The 23,474-nt window shown below is 38.1% G+C and overlaps 1 protein-coding gene across 2 annotated transcripts in view; it reads right to left on the reverse strand.

Annotated features, from left to right (window-relative positions):
- The window catches only part of FAF1 (Fas (TNFRSF6) associated factor 1), a 535,277-nt gene that overhangs the window by 202,942 nt on the left and 308,861 nt on the right, over positions 1–23,474 (reverse strand). For both annotated transcript variants that reach the window (XM_011926246.1, XM_011926245.1), the window contains one exon: positions 16,189–16,275. In XM_011926246.1, the coding sequence (XP_011781636.1) occupies positions 16,189–16,275 (87 nt within the window). The remainder of the gene's footprint in view (positions 1–16,188; positions 16,276–23,474) is intronic.

A 23,474-nucleotide genomic window follows, 5' to 3' on the forward strand; every position in this document is an offset into this window, starting at 1 on the left:
TCTCGGCCTCCCAAAGTGCTGGGATTACAGGCTTGAGCCACCGCGCCCGGCGATATTTTTTCTTATCTTTACTATGTCATTTAACCTACTTGGATTTAATTTGCTCTTGTTTTTCTGTCTTCTTCAGGTAGACGATTATTCCATTGATAGTGGACCTCCTTTTATAATATAAGCATTTAAGCTATAAATTCTCCTCTAAGCACTGTATAACTCAATCCCACAAATTTAATATGCTATGTTTTCTTTTTCATTTAGTTTAAAATGTTACCAATCTTTTCTGATTTCTTTGACTCATGAATTTAAAAAAATAGTATGTTTTTTATTTCAAATATTTGAAGAGCTTCAGATGTCACTGTTATTAATATGTAATTTAATTATGTTTGGTTAGTGATAATTTTAATTACAATCATCTAATATGTATTGAGACAATAAATAAATATTTATGGTCCAGGTTATAGTCTATTTTGGCAAATGCATCATGCATACTTGAAAGGAACACGTATCCTGCTATTATTGGGTGAAGTGTCTACAAATTTAAATTAGGCAAAGTTGATTAATCACGTTGACCAAATCTATATTCTTACTTATCATAAACCACTGAAAAAGGAAAATGAAATCTCTACCCGTGTATCAGCTTTGGCTTTGCGTATTTTGAAACTGTTACTGGGCACACACACATTTAGGATCATTGTCTTCTTGATGAAATGACCTTTTAATTACTATAAAATCTCTCTTTTTAGTCTTGATAATATTCCTTGTTCTGGCCAGGCGCGGGGGCTCATGCCTGTAATCCTAGCATTTTTGGAGCCTGAGATGGATGGATTGCCTGAGATCAGGAGTTCAACACCAGCTTGGGCAATATGGTGAAACCCCAGCTCTACTGAAATACAAAAAATCAACCAGGCGTGGTGGCGGGTGCCTGTAATCCCAGCTACTCACAAGGCTGAGGCACAAGAATTGTTTGAACCCCAGAGGCGGAGGCTGCAGTGAGCCAAGATTGTGCCACTGCACTCCAGCCTGGGCAACAAAGTGACACTTTGTCTTAAAAAAGAAAAAAGAAAAAAAAATTCCTTGTTCTATATCTTTTCTGATGTCACATAGTCATCCCAAATTTCTTATGTTTACTTTTTGGATGGCAAATATTTTTCTGCTCATTTAGTGGAAGAGTGTTAAAAGTAGATCAATCTATTGTTCTCATTTAAAATATAATTCTGGGGCCAGGCGCAGTGGCTCATGCCCATAATCCCAACACTTGGGGAGGCCTAGGCAGGGGGAATCACAAAGTCAGGAGTTCGAGATCAGCCTTGCCAATATGGTGAAACCCCGTCTCTACTAAAAATACAAAAATTAGCCAGGTGTAGGTGCATGTGCCTGCAATCCCAGCTACTCAGGAGGCTGAGGCAGAAGAGTCACTTGAACCCAGGAGGCAGAGGTTTCAGTCAGCCGAAATCATGCCACTGCACTCCAGCCTGGGCAACAGAGTGAGACGCCATCTAAACAAAACTAATAATAAAATAACATAAAATAAAACAAAATTCTTACAGTCAGATAGTTGAATCTTGTTTTTTAAAGTTTATTTTCCTTTTAATGTAAGTAATTTATATTTACTGTAATTATCAATATGGTTGGATTTAAACCATATTGCTGTTTGTATTTATCCCCATCTGTTCTCTGTTCCTTTTTTTTCTATTTTCTTTTTTGTTGTTGTTGTTTGAGACAGAGTCTTACTCTGTTACCCAGGTTAGAGTGTGATGGTGCAATCTCGACTCCTTGCAACCTCCACCTCCCAGGTTTGAGCGATTCTCCCGCCTCAGCCTCCCAAGTAGCTGGGATTACAGGCACCTGCCATCATGCCTGGCTAATTTTTGTAGAGACAGGGTTTCACCATGTTGGCTAGGCTGGTCTTGAACTCCTGACCTCAGGTGATCCGCCCACCTCAGCCTCCCAAAGTGCTGGGATTACAGGCATGAGCCACCGCACCCGGTCTTTTTTCTGTTTTATTTGTACTTTTTTCAGCATTGTGTTTTACTTCTTTTAACGGATTTTTAGCTATATTTCTTTTTATTTCTTTCTTTAGTGGCTGCTCTAAGGTTTACAACATGCATTATTAACCTAACAGATTACCTTTGATTAACAGTATACAACTTCGGGCCGGGCACGGTGGCTCAAGCCTGTAATCCCAGCACTTTGGGAGGCCGAGACGGGCGGATCACGAGGTCAGGAGATCGAGACCATCCTGGCTAACACAGTGAAACCCCGTCTCTACTAAAAATACAAAAACTAGTCGGGCGAGGTGGCGGGCGCCTGTAGTCCCAGCTACTCGGGAGGCTGAGGCAGGAGAATGGCGTAAACCCGGGAGGCGGAGCTTGCAGTGAGCTGAGATCCGGCCACTGCACTCCAGTCCGGGTGACAGAGCGAGACTCCGCCTCAAAAAAAAAAAAAAAAAAAAACAGTATACAACTTCATGTATAATGTAGGATCACCAATGGTACACTTCCATTCTGTTTTTTTGTGCTACTGTTGTTAAAACATTTTACTTCTGCATATGTTAAAAATTCCATATTGCTTATTAATTTTTTTCCTAAAATGTATCTTTTAATGGGAGCAATAGACACTGGGGACTACAAGTAGAGGGAGGGAGACAAGGGTTGAAAAACCACCTATAGGGTACTATGCTCACTACCTGGGTGATGAGTTCAATTCAACCTCAAACCTCAGCATCACACAATGTACCCTTGTACCAAACCTGCACATGTACCCTCCTAATTCACACTAAATTTGAAAAAATTAAAAAATAAAAATTATCTTAAAAAAATTAAAAGCACAAGGAAAAATATCTCTTTTATATTTAACCATATATTTGCCATTATTTGGCAATCTTCATTTTTTGTAGATTCAAGTTTCCATCTGGTATCTGGAAAAGGCAGTTTTCCTTTTGTCTAAAGAACTTCCTTTAATATTTCTTGTAGTGCAGGTTTGTTGGCACTAAATTCACTTAGTTTTTGTTTACCTGAAAAATTCTATTTTACTTTCAGTTTTTTATTTTTTCTTTTTATTTCTTATTTTTGAGACAGGGTGTCACTCTGTCACCTAGGCTGGAGTGCAAGGTCATGGTTCACTGCAGCTTTGAATCCCTGGGCTCAGGCTATCCTCCCGCCTCAGTCTCCTGTGTAGCTGGGACTACAGGCATGTATCACCAATGTCTAGCTATTTTTTTAAATTTTTTGTAGTGATGGGGGTCTCACTTTGTTTCCCAGTCTGGTCTCAAACTCCTGGAAGCAGTGCTCCTCCCATCTCGGCCTTCCAAAGTCCTGAGGATTACAGGGCATAGCCACCAAGCCCATCCTTACTTTCAGTTTTGAAAGATTATTTTCACTGAATATAAAATTCTGATTTGAAATTCTTAAAAAATCTTTCAGCCCCCTTAAAAATGTCATTCCATTGTCTTCTGGCTTGCATTGTTTCTTTTTTTTCCTTAATAGAGCCAGGGTATTGCTATGTTGCCCAAGCTGGTGATGAACTCCCAGCTTCTCACCAGAGCTTCCTGGGTAGCTGGGATTACAGGCAGGAAGCATTGCACCTAGTTTGGCTTGCATTTTTTCTAATGAGAAATCTAAAGATTCTATATTTGTTCCCCTGTGTGTGATGAATTTTTTAAAATTCTGTTTTGATATATTTCTCTTTTTCACTGCTTTTCAGAAATTTAATTAGGACACACTTTAGGTGTGAAATTCTTTGTATATCCTTCTTTGAGTTCATTGTACTTTTTGGATTGATGGGTTTATAGTTTTCATAAATATGACCAAAAAATTCAGCCACTATTTCTTCAATTTTTTTTCTTTTTTTTTCTTTTTTCTGAGATGGAGTCTCACTTTGTTGCCCAGGCTGGAGTGCAGTGGCACGATCTCAGCTTACTGCAACCTGTGCCTCCTGGTTCAAGCAAATTCTCCTGCCTCAGCCCCCTGAGTAGCTAGGATTACAAGTGTGTGCCACCATGCCAGGCTAATTTTTGTATTTTTAGTAGAGATGGGGTTTCACCATGTTGGCCAGGCTGGTCTCGAACTCCTGACCTTGTGATCTGCCTGCCTCGGCCTCCCAAAGTGCTGGGATTACAGGCATGAGCCACCATGCTCAGCCTATGTCTTCAATTTTTTTTTTTTTTTGACCTCTTCCCTCTATCTTTCTTCACCTTCTACAACTCCACTTGTAGGTATGTTTGAAGCCTGATTTTTGTCCCAGAGGTCACTGATACTTTGTTCATTCACTCTTTTTTCTCTCTGTGCTTCAGTTTGGACAGTTTCTATTGCTGTATCTTTAAATTCACTGATCTTTTCTTGGGCATTGTCTAAGCTGTTATTTATCCCATCCAGTAAAATTTGTACTTCAGATACTATATTATTTATCTCTAGAAGTATTACTTTGTTCTTAAAAAAAAAAAAGTTTTTTATTTGAGACACAGTCTTACTCTGTCGCCCAGGCTGGAGTGCAGTGGCACAATTTCAGCTCACAGCAACCTCTGCCTCCCAGATTCAAGCGATTCTCCTGCCTCAGTGCCCTGAGTAGTTGGGACTACAAGCATGCACCAAGATGCCTGGCTAATTTTCGTACTTTTAGTACAGCTGGGGTTTCACCGTGTTGGCCAGGCTGGTCTCAAACTCCTGAGCTCAAGTCATCCTCCTGCCTCAGCTTCCCAAAGTGCTAGGATTACAGGCATGAGCCATCGCCACCCCAACTCCCACCCTGCCGTGATACTTTGCTCTCTTTTATATATTTTATTATTTCCTCTTATGTTTTCACTTAAGTCCTTGAGCACATTCATAGCATTTATAAAAGCTACTTTAAAGTGCATGTCTGCTAATTTCATTATCTAAGTAACTTCCATGTCTGTTTCTTTTTACTGACTTCTTTTCTGGTTATGGGTCAGATTTTCTGGCTTGTTTGTATGTGCAGTAACTTTTAATTGGATGCTGGACTTTGTTTTTAGAGGCAGTTACCTATTAATCAGCTTATTCCTTATTGAGCCTTGTTTTTAAGCTTTTAAAAAGTCCTAGAGTAGCCTTCACTCTAGGGCCAATTTATCCACTCCACTTAATGGAGTGGAGTGGATAACTCTTCTGAAGATAGCTACTGAATGCCCTGTGTATTCACTGAGGTGTCTCTACAATGTATAGATGGAAGAAACTTGAAGTAGTTTTAGTTTTGTGTAAAGTCTGGGGATTGTTTACCTTATAGATCCCAGTTAACTGTTCTTTTTCCAAACAATTTCTCTTTGCCTAGCCTCCTGAAATTTTACCCTATGCATGCAGAGACTGGTATTCAGCTAAAGACTTGGGGAACCTACGCAGATTTCTGGAGATTTTTCTCTACTGGTAGTTTGCTTTGCAAAATTTAGCTGTTGGAGCCTCCCCAAACTCCAATCTCTGTCCCTTCAACTCAGCGAAATCATCAAGTTCTGTTCTACTTTCCCTTCCCTGCTATGGGATCCAGAAGTTGCCTCCAGGCAGAATTTAAGACTCTCATAGGACTCTTGTTTCCTTCTTCAGAGTCCTGTTGGCTAATATCTGAAAACAGTTGTTTCATGTATTTTATCCTGTCTTGTAGTTGTTTACAGAGTGAAGGAAAATCCCAAAGCATTTATCCCTTCATGGGCAGAAGCAGCAGTCTACAGGTTTGGGATTTTAATAAACTGAAATCACGACCCACAGCATTAGGTCTCGGCGCTTGTAGGTTTCCAACTGGGGGCTGTCTTGCTTCCATGTGTTCTTCCTCATATTTACTGAGTAAACATTTCCCTTGAGTGCTTCATCCACACTCCCAAACTTCTCACTCTTGTTCAGAATAGAATTCATTTCACAACTTTTCTTTCCTTTTAAACCCAAACTTTCTTCTACTGCTTTCAAAGCTGTTCTTTCCATCTGTTTAGTCTTTGCCTGTGTTATTTGCAAAAGACTCTATATGTTGACAAGGGCAATGAACCCTCTGAAGCTACTGAGTCTCACCACCATCAGAAGCAACATTATCCACGACCTTCCCAAATAAAGAAAAAGTCAGTGAAAATGTCCAAAGATTGCCTGAATCTGTCTGCCCTAGGACAGGCTAACAAAGTAATTTAAATAGCATAAGATGACCCTGAAGCTATTCAAAGAATGCTTCTGATTCTGCATGTGTATGCAATATAAAGAAGGTGCTTACTCAAGGGAAGGAGAGTTAATGTTTGTTGAATGCCTACTAAATGCCAGACATTACACCAGGGGTTGGCAAACTTTCTCTGTAAAGAGCCAGACAGTAGATATTTCAGGTTTTGTGGGCCATATGGTCTTTGTTTGCAACTATACATCCCTGCTTATAGTGTGACAGCAGCTGTGGCACAGTACTTTAAGAAATCAGTGTGGCCAGGCACTATGGCTCATGCCTATAATCCCAGCACTTTGGGAGGCCAAAGGAGGGGAGAACCTGAGGTCAGGAGTTTGAGACTAGCCTTGCCAACATGGCAAAATCTCGTCTCTACTAAAAATACAAAAATTAGCCAGGCATGGTGGCACCTGCCTGTAGTCCCAGCTACTCGGGAGGCTGAGGTAGGAGAATCTCTTGAACCCAGGAGGCAGAAGTTGCGGTAAGCCGAGACTGTGCCACTGCACTCCAGCCTAGGCAACAGAGTGAGACTCAGTCTAAAAAAAGAAAAAAAAAAAAGGAAAAAAAAAGAAATTGGTGTGAATGTGTCCCAAGAAAACATTATTGACAAAAACAGATGCTGAGTGAGATTTGGGCTCACAGTCATTACTGTCAACACCTGCATTATATTATGTGCTTTACATATTAGATATAATCATATGAAACTTCTAATCTGCAACCATTTTGTCCCTAAAAAAATGGCAACTTCATATGGTCCAACCTAGTAATACGTTAACCCATGTACTCTTCACAATAGGCTTTCAAGTGTGTTAATATCATCTCCATTTTATAGATAAAGAAACAGAAGCTCAAACATTAAGTAACATATAAATAATAGTAATGCTAGGATTCAATAAACTTGGACTGGTCTGCTCACTTGCATTCTCCCCCACCTCCATTTCCTCTACCTCCCACCAATACACATATACACACACACACATTGGTAAAAATCGGCTCACAATGTAGCTCTGCACACTCTTAAATCTGTTATTCTACTTGCTGCTATAAAATGTTTAGTTTTGATAATTTAATTTTTATCAGAAATAAATGATTCTCAAAATGTTTATCCAGTTACTATACTCACAAATCGATCCTTTAGTTGTTTATTGCCATAGATGTCAACTTTGTGGAGCACTGAACAACTTAAATAAATGAATGCAATTTAAATAACTGCGTAAAACACTATGTTTGATATAAATGTGAAGACAGTTCTTACTTCTAATGCTTATAATTTGCAAAAGGAGGAATATAAGTATACAAATTAAAACATAATCAAATGTCCCTTTCTCTGAGAAGTCATTTTTTCACTACCACTAACTGTAAGCAAAATTGGTTGTTCCCTCTTGTATGATCCCATTGCATTTGTATACTTCAGTTGTCATTGTTTATATACATATGTCTCCCACTAAACTCATCAATCTCTGAGAAGCAAGATCTTACCATTCCAACTTTAAGGGCCAGCACAGTTACTGGCCTATAAGAGTTGTTAAAGCGAACTAAATATATGATCTGAGAAGGACTCTGTACTTCTTCTTCTTCTTTCTTTTGAGACATAATCTCGCTCTGCCACCCAGGCTGGAGTACAGTGGTGTGCTCTTGGCTCACTGCAACCTCCGCCTCCCGGGTTCAAGCAATTCTTGTGTCTCAGCCTCCTGAGTAGCTGGGATCACATGTGTGAGCCACCATGCCTGGCTAATTTTTTTTGTATTTTCAGTAGAGACAGGGTTTCGCCAAGTTGGCCAGGCTGGTCTCAGACTCCTGGTCTCAAGCAGTCCACCTGCCTCGGCCTCCCAAACTGCTGGGAGTACAGGCATGAGCCACCATGCCCAGCCTAGGGCTCCGTACTTCTACATTTGAGTCCTGGTGGAGGAAGCCTAACCTAACTTAATAGGTAGACAAGACTGAAAACCTAACTTATGAATAAATGCCTATAATAATAGTTGAGTCTTGGCCAATCTCAGCAGCCACACTTCAACCACTGATACACTGCTGAATGTTCAAACTGTATCCAAATAAGGCAAACGCCAACCTGTAACCAATACAGCTGCTTCTGTACCTCACTTCTTTCTGTACGTCACTTTCCTTTCTTGTCTATAAATTTGTTCTAACCACGAGGCATTCCTGGAGTCTCTCTGAATCTGCTATGAATCTGGGGGCTGCCCAATTTGCAAATAATTTTTTTTTCTTGTTCAATTAAACTCCGTTAAATTTAATTTGTCTGAAGTTTTCTTTTAACAGAGTTGTTCCACAAATGTCAAGTGAATGGATAGATTAAAACAATAAATAAAAAACAATAATAGCCAAAAGTTAACCATGTTAAGGCATTCTTTCTAGTGCATTCTACTTCAATCTTTAAAAAAAACCTAGCAGTAACTATTCTTGTAACTAATGACTCTTTAATCTTCACAATAACTCGTAAGTTATTGTTCGACAGTTACAGAGACTGCGATCCATAGACATTAAGTTGCTTGTGGTGACTCAGATGAAGCCAGAGAGGAGGAAGGAAGGGAGAAATGAAGGAAACAAAGAATGAAGAAAGAAAAAAGTGAAAAAAGCTTAAGCAGAAGAAAAGAACTATAAATGAATTTCTAAGAGGGTTGGAGAAGGTAGCATGGGAAGAAGGACATAGGCAGTGTTTCTTAAAGAAAGGTCTTGGTTGGGCGCGGTGGCTCATGCCTCTAATCCTGGCACTTTGGGAGGCCGAGGTGGGTGGATAACCTGTGGTCAGGAGTTAGAGACCTGCCTGGCCCACATAGTGAAACCCTGTCTCTACTAATAATACAAAAATTAGCTAGGCATGGTGGCACACGCCTGTCATCCCAGCTATCAGGAGGCTGAGGTAGAAGAATCGCTCGAACCCAGGAGACAGAGGTTGTAGTGAGCCGAGATCGCGCTATTGCACTCCAGCCTGGGTGACAAGAGTGAAACTCCATCTCAAAACAAAAGGTCTTCAAGGAAGGAGATAATTGTAGGTATTCTAGGTGGAAGGAAGAGTATGATTAAATGACAGAGTGGGAGAGTACCAACTATATTTGAAAAATAGTAAGATAAGTATTTAGCTAAAGCTGAGACACATATGGTGTAATATTCAATCATTCATTCAACAAATATTTATCAAGTATTTACTCAGAGCCTGTATGGGAAAACAAACCTGGAAGGGAAGTTTCAGACTAAAGAATGAAGGGTTTTGAATGCCAGCATAAATGAACCATTGAAAATAAGCAAGCAAGGCTGAATGTGATTCATGTTGTACTTTAGAAATATTAATTTTGGCTGGGTGAGGTGGCTCATGCCTGTAATCCCAGCACTTTGGGAAGTTGAGGCAGGCGGATCACCTGAGGTCGGGGGTTGAAGACCAGCCTGACCAACATGGAGAAACCCCGGCTCAACTAAAAATATAAAATCAGCTGGGTGTGGTGGCACATGCCTGTAATCCCAGCTACCTAGGAAGCTGAGGCAGAAGAATCGCTTGAACCCGGGAGGCAGAGATTGCGGTGAGCCGAGATCGTGCCACTGCACTGCAGCCTGGGTAACAAGAGCGAAACTCCATCTCAAAAGTTAGGGGACCTGGCCCTAATTGTTTGTATCTTTAGTAGAGACAGGGTTTCAACACGTTGGCCAGGCTGGTCTCGAACTCCTGACCTGGTGATCCGCCTGCTTCGGCCTCCCAAAGTGCTGGGATTACAGTGTGAGCCACTGTGCCCAGCTTTCAGATTCATTTCTATTTAAGAGTGGGGCAGGGAGAGGGCTGTGTGCAGTTTTTATTTTATTTTATGTATTTATTTATTTTAATTTTTAAGTATTTTATTTTATTTTTTTATTTTTGAGACAGAATTTTGCTCTTGTTGCCCAGGCTGGAGTCCAATGGCGCAATCTCGACTCACTGCAACCTCCGCCTCCCAGGTTCAAATGATTCTCTTGCCTCAGCCTCACAAGTAGCTGGGATTACAGGCATGCGCCACACACCCAGCTAATTCTGTATTTTTAGCAGAGACGAGGTTTCTCCATGTTGGTCAGGATGGTCTTGAACTCCAAATCTCAGGTGATCCACCCATCTTGGCCTCCCAAAGTGCTGGATTACAGGCGTGAGCCGTTGTGCCCAGCTCTTTTTATTTTATACAAAAGCCACTGTGTAATGGTTTTACTTGTAAGTTATCTCACATTCTCAATGTGAAAATATTTAATAACTAGCTTTCTGAATCCTAACACATGCCCAAAGAGCTTTGATTCTAAAATTCCTAGTGTCTAAAATTCTAAGTGAATATTTTGTGGCCAATGACAGAAATACAAAAGACCATTAGTAATCATGAAAGAAAAGGCCAGGCATGGTGCCTCACACCTGTAATCCCAGCACTTTGGCAGGCCGAGGCAGGTGGATCACAAGGTCAGGAGTTCAATAACAGCCTGGCCAACTTATGAAACCCTGTTTCTACTAAAAATACAAAAAAAAAAAAAAATTAGCTGAGTATGATGGCGTGCGCCTGTAGTCTTAGTTACTCGGGAGGCTAAGGAGGGACAATTGCTTGAACCTGGGAGGTGGAGGTTGCAGTGAGCCAAGACCATGCCATAGAATGGGGGTGAGAGAGAGAGACTCCGTCCAAAAAAAAAGAGAGATTGAGAAAGAGGGAAAGAGAGAGACAGGGAAAAAAAAGCTCAATAATAAAGTATCAAGCTGGGCATAGTGGCTCATGCCTGTAATTCCAGCACTTTGGGAGGCTGTGGCGGGTGGATCACCTGAGGTCAGGAGTTCGAGACCAGCCTGACCAACATGCAGAAACCCCATATCTACTAAAAATACAAAATTCGCCGGGCGTTGTGGCGCATGCCTGTAATCCCAGCAACTCGGGAGGCTGAGGCAGGAGAATCATTTGTATCCGGAAGGTGGAGGTTGCGGTGAGCCGAGATCGCGCCATTGCCCTCCAGCCTGGGCAACAAGAGCAAAACTCCATCTCAAAAAAAAAGTATTAAAACTGAAAGAGTTGGCTGGGCACAGTGGCTTACGCTTATAATCCCAGCGCTTTGGGAAGCGGAGGCGGGTGGATCACTTGAGGCCAAGAGTTCGAGACCAGCCTGGCCAACATGGCGAAACCCTGTCTCTATTAAAAATACAAAAATTAGCTGGGCATGGTGGTACACATCTGTAATCCCAGCTACTTGGGAGGATGTGGCATAAGAATCACTTAAACCTGGGAAGCAGAGGTTGCAGTCAGCTGAGATCTCACCACTGCACTCCACCCTGGGTGACAGAGCGAGACTCTGTCGAAAAAAAATATAAAAAACAAACAAACAAACAAACAAAAAAACTGAAAGAGTTTTCTTTGTGTAAGCATTATTAAATCCAGGAATTTAAAAAGAGCTACACGTATTCATATTGACTGCATTGTAATAAGCTGTCTAAACATAATTCACGGTGTTAAAAGTATTTCTCCTCTCTAGAAACCAAGAGCTTCCTTGTTAAAGTGTAAAATGAGATTTTGCCTACTTGGAACTCCTTGTTCTCACAGCTGAAATGTCACAGCATGAAAACATTTTCCTACTGGTGAAGCTTTAGATACCTATTTTTCTGATGAAAGAGTACAAAAGGAATGGAGTTACTGACAATTCATACAGTATTCCACACCCTATTAGAGTAGGACCACAAGCAAAGAAAATATGTTAATTCTGAAGGGAGATGGGCAACAATGTTGTAAATGATTGTTGACTTCACTGAGTAGCCTGAAAATGCCCAAGACTGAAGTTTATTAGGTTCATAAGAGACTCAAGATTATAAAAGAATTGATTATAAGAGGTCTATTTCTTTGTCCTGTTGGGTGAGTCAAAGGTTAATGAGAAGTATACTGAACAAAACATCTCTTGTGTTTTTGCAAAGTATTTCTCATGCAGGATAAAAATGTAAGTGAAAAAGTATTTTAATCTAGTTAATTAACTTCTTTTTTAAAAAAATAGCTTCACTGAGGCATAATTTATATGCCATAAAATTCACTCATTTTAAATGTTCAATGATTGTTTAAAACTTTAGAGATGTGCAACCTTTACCATAATCTAATTTTTAGAATATTTTCATCACCCCAAATCCATTAATTTCTTGATCTACGGTATTTTCATATATTCATAGAAGCCAATGATATCTAAGGCTACCTATATTCAAAGTCACACAAATTTCTTCAACTGAGCAATAAAAGTACAAAATGACCTCACTTTTAATGACCTTTATAATCAATCCTCTACTCTGGCACTAGGAAGCAAATGTTCAGGTGCTTTCTCTGAAAGTTAAACCATTCTAAGTATTAAGTTATGGCACACTGTCTTGGAAAGAAATTAATTATATTTTTGTTGGTAACACATTTCAGGCTGTTTACACAGCTGACATTTCTCAGCTGTACCCAATTCATGCCCTAAGCTGAGGACTATTTTGTTTTGTAGCAGATGCCTCCACTTGAATGATTTCAATAAGTATAAAAACACCACTGCCTGCAACAAATATAGACTACAAGTACCAGCATTATGAGTTTTTATACTCCTAATGAAAGAGGTTTTATGACATATTATTTGGCCACGATATCCTCAGAATACTGGTAATAAGCCATTTTTGGCTAAATTCAAGCACTGGAGCTAGTGAATCTGCTGTGGCATCAGTTAAAAGCAGCTTGGCCCTAAACATCTTTGTTGTATCAAATCATGCAAGCTCAAGGCAACATCCTGCCAATGCGGCAACATTTGCTCTGGGGAGGTGTGGGCAGGCACCACTTCACAGGTTCTGGGACAAGGTGCAAATGGGAATAATGAGGCTAAAAGAATCAAGCCTCTTAATAGGGATTCCCTCTTGTGTTTGCTGTGACTTAAGAGCACCAAGTAGTATTACAGTCTTGGAAATAAACAGTTTTAGCTGCTTTCCATATTTTCCTATAGTAATTAGACTGCATGACAACTCCTTGGCAAAAAATTAAATGTTATAAAAACCACTAAAACATGGGTCTCATAAAAGACCATGCCAACTCAATTCAATGAATTAGCACCTAAAATGTATAAGGCACTATTTTACAGGCAGAAGAACTGATCATATTTCATCGACTTTGCCTATCACTCTTGGAACTTGTACCTGATAAGCCAATTTCTGGTTTCTAAAAGGGTGGGGTGCAAAAGCAGTTGGCTTTTTCAACCCTGTGAAGCCTCACATTTCCAGAGTTTCTCTATTATCTTATGTCCTTGCTCTTAAACAAGACAATTATTTTTGCTTTAAACTTTGTATTATGAAAATTTTCAAACATATACAAATTTGAGAAAACAGTATAATAAACCCAATATACATATCATCCAGATTCAACAATGATTGATAGATGCCTAATCTAAATTAGCTCTATCCTCACTCACTGTGCCACGCATGGGTTATTCTGAAGCAAGTCTCAGACATCACTTCATTTCTTTAAATCAGTCAATTCTTGCCTGTAATTGTAATCTGTAATTATGATCACTTTTTTTGGAGTTATCTTAATTACAATGTTGACTCATTTATTGAGTGTCTACTATGAGCCAGGTACTGTATTTATATTATCACTTATCTTCATAATAGTTCCGCAAATTAGTGAGAAAATTAAAGCTCAGAGAATTTAATGATATGCTCAGGTCTTAATTATTTTCTTCTATTAATATTACTATTTCTTGGAATAAGTTATTAGACAACACTAAGAACATTTCTTTTTTTTCATGCCTCCTCAGGTAAACAGTAGACCATCATGTATGAACATTACTCTTTTATTTTTGTGAAAATAAATGTAGCACATTCTTTATCAAATTTCTCACTCAAGCAAGAAAAACAACAACAAAGAAAAACCAGAAGAAAACCACAAACACGTCTCTATCCTTAGCCGTAGATGACCAGCCAATAATTCTAATTATATACTATAATATCAACACTGAAATCAGTTTTTCAGAAACAAATATAGTACCTAAACCTAAAGTTTTTTTTCTGGAAATGTTTATTAAAAATAAAGGGGCTTTTGTTTTTGTTTTTCAGATGGAGTTTTGCTCTTGTTGCCCAGTGGAGTGCAATGGCACAATCTCGGCTCACTGCAACCTCCCCTCCCAGGTTCAAGTGATTCTCCTGCTTTAGCCCCGCAGCTAGCTGGGATTACAGGAATAAGCCACCATGCCCAGCTAATTTCGTATTTTTATTAGAGACAGGGTTTCACCATGTTGGCCAGGCTGGTTTCAAACTCCTGACCTTGGCCAGGCACGGTGGCTCATGCCTGTAATCTCAGCACTTTGGGAGGCCAAGGTGGGCAGGTCACCCGAGGTCAGGAGTTCAAAACCAGCCTGGCCTACATGGTGAAACTTCATCTCTATTAAAACTACAAAAATTACCCGGGCATGGTGGAGGGCGCCTCCCAGATAGTTGGGAGGCTGAGGCAGGAGAACTGCTTGAACACAGAAGGTAGAGGTTGCAGTGAGCCAAGATTGTGTCATTGTACTCTAGCCTGGGCAACAGAGCAAGATTCCATCTCAAAAACGAACAAACAAACAAACAAACTCCTGACCTCAGGTGATCCACCGGCCTCGGCCTCCCAAAGTGCTGGGATTACAGGTATGAGCCACCGTGCCTGACCAAAAATAAAAGTTTTGCTATTTTCTGATTATTAAAGTTTCTGATTTTTAAAATTTCATAATCCACAAAGCGTTTTCCAAAGGCATAGTGTTTACATTGTAATTAGATTCAAGTAGCATCTACATAAATTGTCTTAAAACTTTTTTGCCTTCCACAAAGAATTATTTTATATTAAAATATATAGTGGTGGTGCTGGAAGAGGAGTGAACTGTAGTTATTATCCAGGCAGAAATATAATATTTACTAGAAAATATTAAAAGGTAATTCAATTCTTAGGCATAATCATTATTTCAGTATTGATCATTACAAGATGTTTATAAAGTCCCAATTTCTTTTTAGCCCTATTTATTTTAAAAATTAGATCTAACTTGAGATTTCCAGAAACATTCTCATTTTCACTTTTACTTTTTAAAAAAACTTAGATATCTGGTTAGACAAGCAAGTTTGTGGGGAAAAGTGGCCAAAACTGAATTTCAGATGGTCTCCTTATATAGTGAAATTTACTCTCGCAGAAAAGAGCAATAAGTGGAAATGAAAAGAGATAGGAAAGCCTTCAAAAATTTACAATAGGAAAATCATTATAAAAAATATAATAAGGGTAAAAATGACAGGCTATTTTCTTCCAGCTTCTTATGGTAGCGAAATTTATGGGTATGTTTGAGATTAAAGTGCTATTAATATTAACTATAAAAATTAACTTTTAAGTGTCAGTCTACTATGAAAAAGGTAGTTTTAAAATTAAATACAATGATTGGCTTGATTTTGAAATATCTGTAATTTAGGAAAGAAAATGTTTTTGCCTTGAACATTTCATTAGTAGTATCTGAATATATTCTTCTCATCAAGAAAAAAATTAAGTCAAATCCAGCAGCATCAAATTCTTGCATTGATACTGTAACATTACCAACAGAACGTTGACCTGCTTGGCTTGTGATATCTGTTCCAAAAGTGAACTCAAATTATTACAACTTCTCTTACTTTCACATTGTTTGGTTTAGAAAATTATTTCCTTTTTTTTGAGATGGAGTTTCACTTTTGTCACCCAAGCTGGAGTGCAATGGTGCAATCTCAGCTCACTGCAACCTTCACCTCCCAGGTTCAAGTGATTCTCTTACCTTGACCTCCTGAGTAGTGGGATTAGAGGTGCCTGCCACCATGCCCAGCTAATTTTTGTGTTTTTAGTAGAGATAGGGTTTCACCATGTTGGCCAGATTGGTCTCAAACTCCTGACCTCAGGTGATCCACCCACCTCAGCCTCCCAAAGTGCTGGGAGGCGTGAGCCACCGTGCCTGGCTAGATAATTCTTTCAATGGAAGACTCAATGCATTTGATTGTGCTTATTATCAAAGCCAATTAGACTGAAAGTGGCAAAAGAGAAAGGAGGATATAAAGCTGAAAATATGACTGTCACTTACTGAGTCGTCTGTAGCAGAAGTTGGCCAGCCCTCCCACAATTGGTGGCGAACGGGTATACTTGTAAGGTCATACACATTTCTCTTCACCTATGAAAAGAAAGAGACAGGACAATTAAAATACAATTTTCACATGACTTATAGTTTCCAATCAATTTATGAGACACACAATATATTTCCTGTTTTCTTCTAGATTCAAAACAAGAATTTGAAACTATAAAAACCCAAGTCAAAAAATTTTGTAAAAAAGAACAAAACCAAACTTAAAAGCAGATTCTCAATGAAGACTAGATGAAGTAAGAGTTAAGAAACATCCCTCCTCTCTTGTTTTCAGCCCCTGGCTGGCTTCATTTCTTTTCAGTCAGGAAACTTCAGGCACCCAGTTCTCTAAGGGCAAAGTACAATTATGAATTTTTATAATTTATTTAATCGTTAAAATGTATAATGATTCAAAACCAAAAACATATTTCAAGTTTTTATGTGGAATAGTGAAGGGTAGTTTTATTACAGGGAAGTGGGGCAGGGGCAGAAAAACCTAAAATTGTCTTTACATTTTTTAAGTAAGTTTCAAAGATATAGAAACTTCTTATTAAAGGAGCACAGGGCCAGGCACAGTGGCTCACACCTGTAATCTTAGGACTTTGGGAGGCCAAGGCAGGTGGATCACCTGAGGTCAAGAGTTCGAGACCAGTCTGGCCAACATGGTGAAACCCCATCTTTAACTAAAAATACAAAAAATTAGCCAGGCGTGGTGGTGGCTCCTATAATCCCAGCTACTTGGGAGACTGAGGCAGGAGAATCATTTGCATCCGGGAGGCGGAGGTGGCAGTGAGCTGAGATCGCGCCACCGCACTCCAGCCTGAACAACAGAGTGAAACTCTATCTCCCCACCACTGACAAAAAAAAAAAAGTAGCACAGGTTATTTTTTTAAATCAATCCAAACTAAAAACTATTTCATGTAATATTTACTAACATCAGAGCTATAGGCCCTTCCTGAAAATTAAATACAAAAAATGCATTAAAGCTGAGAAACTATTTTTCCCAACATGCAACATTATACCTTCTACTTTGAAAGGGAAGGAGGTAAACTTATCAGAATAAAGTGTTGGAAGGTTAAACTCTACACCAGCCAGTAATTAAGTGTTGGCTGGGCGTGGTGGCTCACACCTGTAATCCTAGCACTTTGGGAGGCCGAGGTGGGCAGATCACTTGAGGTCAGGAGTTCAAGACCAACCTGGCCAACACAGTGAAACCTTGTCTTTATGAAAAATACAAAAATTAGCCAGGTGTGGTGGCACATGCTTGTAATCCCAGCTACTCGAAAAGCTGAGGCAGGAGAATGGCTTGAACCCAGGAGGCAGAGGTTGCAGTGAGCTAAGATCGTGCCACTGCACTCCAGCCTGGGCAACAGTGTGAGACTCTGTCTCAAAAGAAAATAATAAAAATAAAAATAAAAGAAGTGTTACTGGGTGTGGTGGTTCACACCTGTAATCCCAGCACTTTAGGAGGTCAAGGTAGGAGGATCACGTGAGCTCAGTTCAAGATGAGCCTGGGCAACATAGTGAGATCCCATTTCTACCAAAAAATAACATAAGCTAGGCATGGTGGCTCATGCCTGTAGTCCCCACTACACAGGAAGCTGAGGTGGGACGACTGCTTGAGTCCAAGAGGTTGAGGATACAGTGAGCCATGATCATGCCACTGGACTCCCACCTGGCAGACACAGCAAGACCCTGTTTCAAAAAAAAGAAAAAAGCAATATGTCTCTCTTCAGGTTTTCTTTTCTATTTTAGTTTTTATTCACAATTAACTAATCATAACAATGGAGAGATTATCCATTTTAACTAATTCTTCAAGTTAATTATGGCACTATTATCCTACTGTATCAAATGAAGTTAAGATTGAAATGCTCCCTATATGTTCTATGTTAAGACTTGAGGCCAGGCATGGTGTCTCACGCCTGTAATCCCAACCCTTTGGGAGGCCAAGCTGTGAAGATCACTTGAGCCCAGCAGTTCGAGGCAGCAGTGAGCCAGGACTGTGCCACTGAACTCTGGATGACACAGTGAGACCCTGTCTCAAAAAACAAAACAAAACCCAAAGACTTCAACAGATTCTTCATACTTCAACAAGCATCATGCATTTATGTTTTAAAAATACAGAAGCTTAAAGTATCATGTTGTCCAATTACAGCATTTTGTTTTCACATTACCCTTTCTTATACATAATCACATCTAAGTTACCATTCCAGTGAAATAGAGATACAAGTTCGCTACGGAAAGGAGAAACAAAAAATAAAACAAAAACACAGAACTCATTCTATTTTTACCTCTAATAAACACCTGTGGAAAATGACTTAGTAAATGAGATCTGAGGAGCTTGGGGAATGGCTTGATCTGTACTCAATTCAAACAGGTTTTCTTTAGAGGTTCTTAGCAAATGGCTAGTCTACTACGCAATATTTTGTTTATAGTTGGTCACATTGTTTGGAAATTTTTATCAGTCATTATCAACCCAACAAATTAACCAAATGCAATTGGGTTAACGTCTAACCACTTTCACTAGCTGTTATTATTTTGTCATTTTTAAACATTAGTGTTCTTAACAAGAAAGGTGTTCCACAAACCTAGAGTGTTACATTAATAAAAGATGAAGGCTAGAAGAGGGAGTATGAGGAGTCTTTAGGCTTCAAGGCAAAAGAATTTCTTAAAACTATTTCGTAAAATAATTGAGAAATTATTACTTTAAAATAATTTCTTGAAATTATTTTTGATTATGTTATCTAGATATAACAAACCTTATCAGTTATTTTTGAAAAAAAGCAGGACAAATATTTACATCCTTTTGGAAAGGTGGCAAAGTTACCCTAGCATTGTAAAGTATACACAAATACTATGAGTATACAAACAAATAACTTTGGAGTGGGATTCTTTAAATTCCATCTTAATTCCAAAATACAACAATAATGTATTATGAAATAAACAGTATTTTCTTCTTTCATTAACTCATCTGTAATTGCACTGAATTGAATAACATTCCTTTGCTATTCTAAGCCTGAAAAGCACGTCCTGGCTATAGTGTTATGTTGGTATAAAGCACAACGCCAGACTGATGTGCTGAACAAAAGTGATCAAAGTTAGAGTAATGTTAGCCATTGCACAAGTATTTGGCTTCATTGTTCTCCCCAGAATGACATCTGTTAAGCAACTTGTCATACAATAAACTGGCTAATGCAGACAGAACTTGGCTGAGAGAGTCCCATGTAAAGCATATTAGGCTAATGTTTGATTGTTCCAATGCAAAGGCTAAATTCACAGAGTATTCTGAGTTTAAACTAAAAGAATCCTATGTTAAACCACAATCACTAAACAACAATTTAACTGAAAACAAATTTGTTGTTCAAAAATAATTCCATGTATACCAATGCTGTACATATGTAGATGTTATCAGTATATGGATGAAGCACAAGTGATAAGATAGCAAAAGCATCAAAACAGTGGGGATTTTACTAATAGAGAGATTACAATTCCATTTTCTTTACTGATGATTATGTTTAATAAAAAATTGAAATCATAATCCTGCAGGGAAGAAAGAAATCCAAAATGTACACAAAACAAACGTAAAAACAATTCTGAAAAAAGTATTCTAGGAAACCTAAATGATAAAATACAGCTTTGTATAAAATGATACAGACGAATTTAAAGTCATCATGGATCAGATGAAGGACACCATTCTTTCAGAGGAGGGAAGATGAAGAAATAAGAGGAAGAAAGAGGGAGGGGGGATGGAGAGGGAGAAGAAGAGGAAGAAGGGGAAAGGGAAAAAGAGGAAGGAGAGAGAGAAGATGGAGGGTAAAGAGACAGAGAGCAAGAGATGATAGGAAAAGAAAGAGGAGAGGGAAGTGAGAAAGAGAGGGGGAAGGACACTAATTGATTGACTTGGGATTTGAGAGCACTTTAAAGAAGTAGAAAGAACATACACACACAGGCTGGGTTTCAGTGGCTGGCATGACCAGCTGCCAATATTGTGCTGCTTCTGATGGAGTTTCATCTTTAGAGTGTGTTAAATTCCAGTTAAGGACAAGTGACACTTCACAGGGTAACATTTCCTAAGGGCTTTTTTGTCTTACACATTTTTTGTTTTTGATCAGCATTGGCTCAAGATCATGCTGAACCTTCATAATCTTTTTAATTCTTGTTTTACATTAAGCTCTAAATCTATGAGATTTCAGACTCCTAAACTATGCAAATGTTTCAATTAGTTCAGAAGGAATTTAATAAATTCTTTGATTACCAGCTGAACATTAAAATTACGTTAGAAACTATATTGTATTTAGATCTAGAGTTCTGGATTGACAACAGATTTTCTAATTTGCATTCAAGTTTTTCTAAAGGTATAGTCTAATTTCTTCCATATTGTTTCAGATACAACAGTTGTTTGCAACTGAGGAAATATATAAATCAGATTAACTTTTAATAGTATAGAATTAATTACTGATTTGTTTCCTTATTATTTATTTGTCATTGCTAATAAACACCTGTTTATATACTATAATTAATATGAAAAACTAAGTAGTAATCTCTACTTCAAACTTCATACTTCCTCAATGTCTGTGGAAATTTCAATGCTAAACACAGCACTGGTGAAAAGATCATTTCATTATAACCTACTCAGTATAAAATTATAAAAGTACCTTCATAAGATATTCATCTCCCACTAACTTTTCTTTTGATTCACTTAAATTTTCAGTTTTATGTTTTAGTTAAATTTCATCAGAATTTCTTAGGAAAGTAATTCTTAGGAAAAGTTGCTCTGCTAAAGGCTAAACCGTGAAGCTCAGATTAGTCTCAAATAAGTTGTTCTAAACTATTTAAATTGAAAAATATAAAATTTAGTAGATAACATTCTCAGTTATAAAACACCATTCCTTGTGAGCGAAATATCAATCAAACTATTGAAAAACTTTCATGGAATTTTAAATGTCATTCAGATATTATTCTTGTGAAAGCAAACTAATAAAAAAGTCACAAAGTTTGAGGTGTGGCAGCATACCCTGAGGCAGAGAACTAGATTTATTTATTTATTTATTTATTTTTTCTTTTGCCGAGACAGAGTCTTGCTCTGTCGCCCAGGCCAGAGTGCGGTGGGTTCTTGGCTCACTGCCAACTCTGCCTCCTGGGTTCAAGCGATTCTCCTGCCTCAGCCTCCTGAGTAGCTGAGATTACAGGCGTGTGCCACCACACCCGGCTAATTTTTGTATATTTAGTAGAGACGGGGTTTCACCATGTTGGCCAGGCTAGTCTTGAACTCCTGACCTCGTGATCTGCCCACCTTAGCCTACCAAAGTGCTGGAATTACAGGCGAGCTACCTTACCCAGCCAGAGAACTAGATTTCTAAACCTCGTTCTGCTCAACTGTTATTGTGGAAAAATTGGTGGAGCCTTTCTGAGATCTCATATACTCCATCTTAGAAGAGAATAAAACATGATCATTTCTGATTTTCAAAGATCCAAAATTTTATTATTTCATGAAAATACTGGACTTAATCCTAGGTAGAGGAAAAGAGGTGCTAAATATATACAAGACGAGGAAGTAATGAGAGAAAATTTAAAATCATTAATGCTAGAAAATGGAGAAACAATAGAATAAATATAACAGAGACATCAAAAAGAAAAATGGCAAGTAATTTCACATGAGAAATAAAGATAATAAGCATTTTCATGTTTTGTTTGCATGATGAATCTTAGTATTTACTTTTATTACACTTTTTAAAAAACACTAATTAATATTTTCCCCTTATGAAATCTCATTTAAAAATAAGGCCTGTCATACTGGTTTCCCAGAAAACTATTCTATCAACCTAATGTCATCAGAGTGGTTATATGATTTTGCCAGAATGCTACTAAGTGATATAGTTTTCAAGTTTTATTAATTTATCTCAACATTTAACATTTTTTGAAATCTGGCCCACGATTCTTCACATATCAAACATTTTGTTATTGCAAAATATAAAAACAAAATGTTCAGTAATCAGCGTTTTAGTTTCTAGATTTTCTGAATTAAGATATTATGGCACTTTATAGTACAGCCCTTACAAAAAAGTACCCTGAAACTACAGCCATCCATCTCATTCTTTTATCATTCTTAGAAGAAAAAGGACTCCAGTCATATTAAAACCTGAGCTTAGACCAAATTTTAAATATATCAAACTTAAGCTCCCAGTGCATCACATTATCAGATGTTCTGGTTAAGAGTTTGTTAAATAACCACATTGAGCAAATAAGTATTTGTATGTGTGTGTGTGTTAAATCAAAATAACGCATACAAACTAGGCTTAATTCCAGTATCCTAGCAATCACTGGTGCTCTGAAAGGCTTATAGTTAAGAAAGCAATCACTTCTGAATCAGAAGTGATTCAGAGTGCGTTCTGAACACATACTTCATATCTAAGGCCTTTTATTCTCTTCTTTTAAAAATTATTGTATACACGTTGCAGTTGCACATGGATTTGTTTTACTAAGATGCAAGTTAAAAACCTCCTTAAAATCCTTTCTGAACAAAAAACGTTTGAAACTGGATGGTGCAAGGGGAATGAGAAGGTGGCATCAGTAATCAAATGTTAATTAGCAAGCTTTTTTTTTCCCCCCCAGGGCTGGCCTGTGTTGGAGAATTCAAATCAGAAATCAATGCTCTAAGTGTTTAACTATTACTTCTTCTCATTAACCATTAAAAAGACCAAGCTATTCTCTCCTCATAAAAACAGTAACTGGAGACATTTCTTTTTCTCAAATACTATCTTTCCAGAAAACAATGAAGATCTGTTTCAAGAAATCTATAAAAATGAAGTTGCTTTCAATCAGGCTTTGAACTGACTGTATTCTGCAGTTTTAAAAAATCTTTTGGCTCTAAATGAATTCTTCATTTTAATAACTGTAACTTAGTTTTGCTTTGTACCATACTTTAAAAACTTATTTCAACTCTTACTTAGCTATAAAGAAATTTGACAATTGTCTTTCTAAGACATTACTAGGATGATGATAAAAAGTTAATCAAATACGGAAACTTATTTAAATGTATTTAATTGGAGATGGATTTTGGCCATCCTGAAACACTACCCAGGATAAGATTTAACACTTCCATGGGTAACATGGTTATGTTCATAATTTCCAATACTAAAAGTCTGGTGTGGGTGAAAGCAACTTGACAATTGCAAAGTTAGATATTATTTAAATAACAACTAATAATCACACATTTATTAAAATGAATTTGTATCTTTTTTTTTTTTTTT

The sequence above is a fragment of the Colobus angolensis genome, unplaced genomic scaffold, assembly GCF_000951035.1.
Source record: "Colobus angolensis palliatus isolate OR3802 unplaced genomic scaffold, Cang.pa_1.0 Scaffold68, whole genome shotgun sequence".
Taxonomy (NCBI): Eukaryota; Metazoa; Chordata; class Mammalia; order Primates; family Cercopithecidae; genus Colobus; species Colobus angolensis.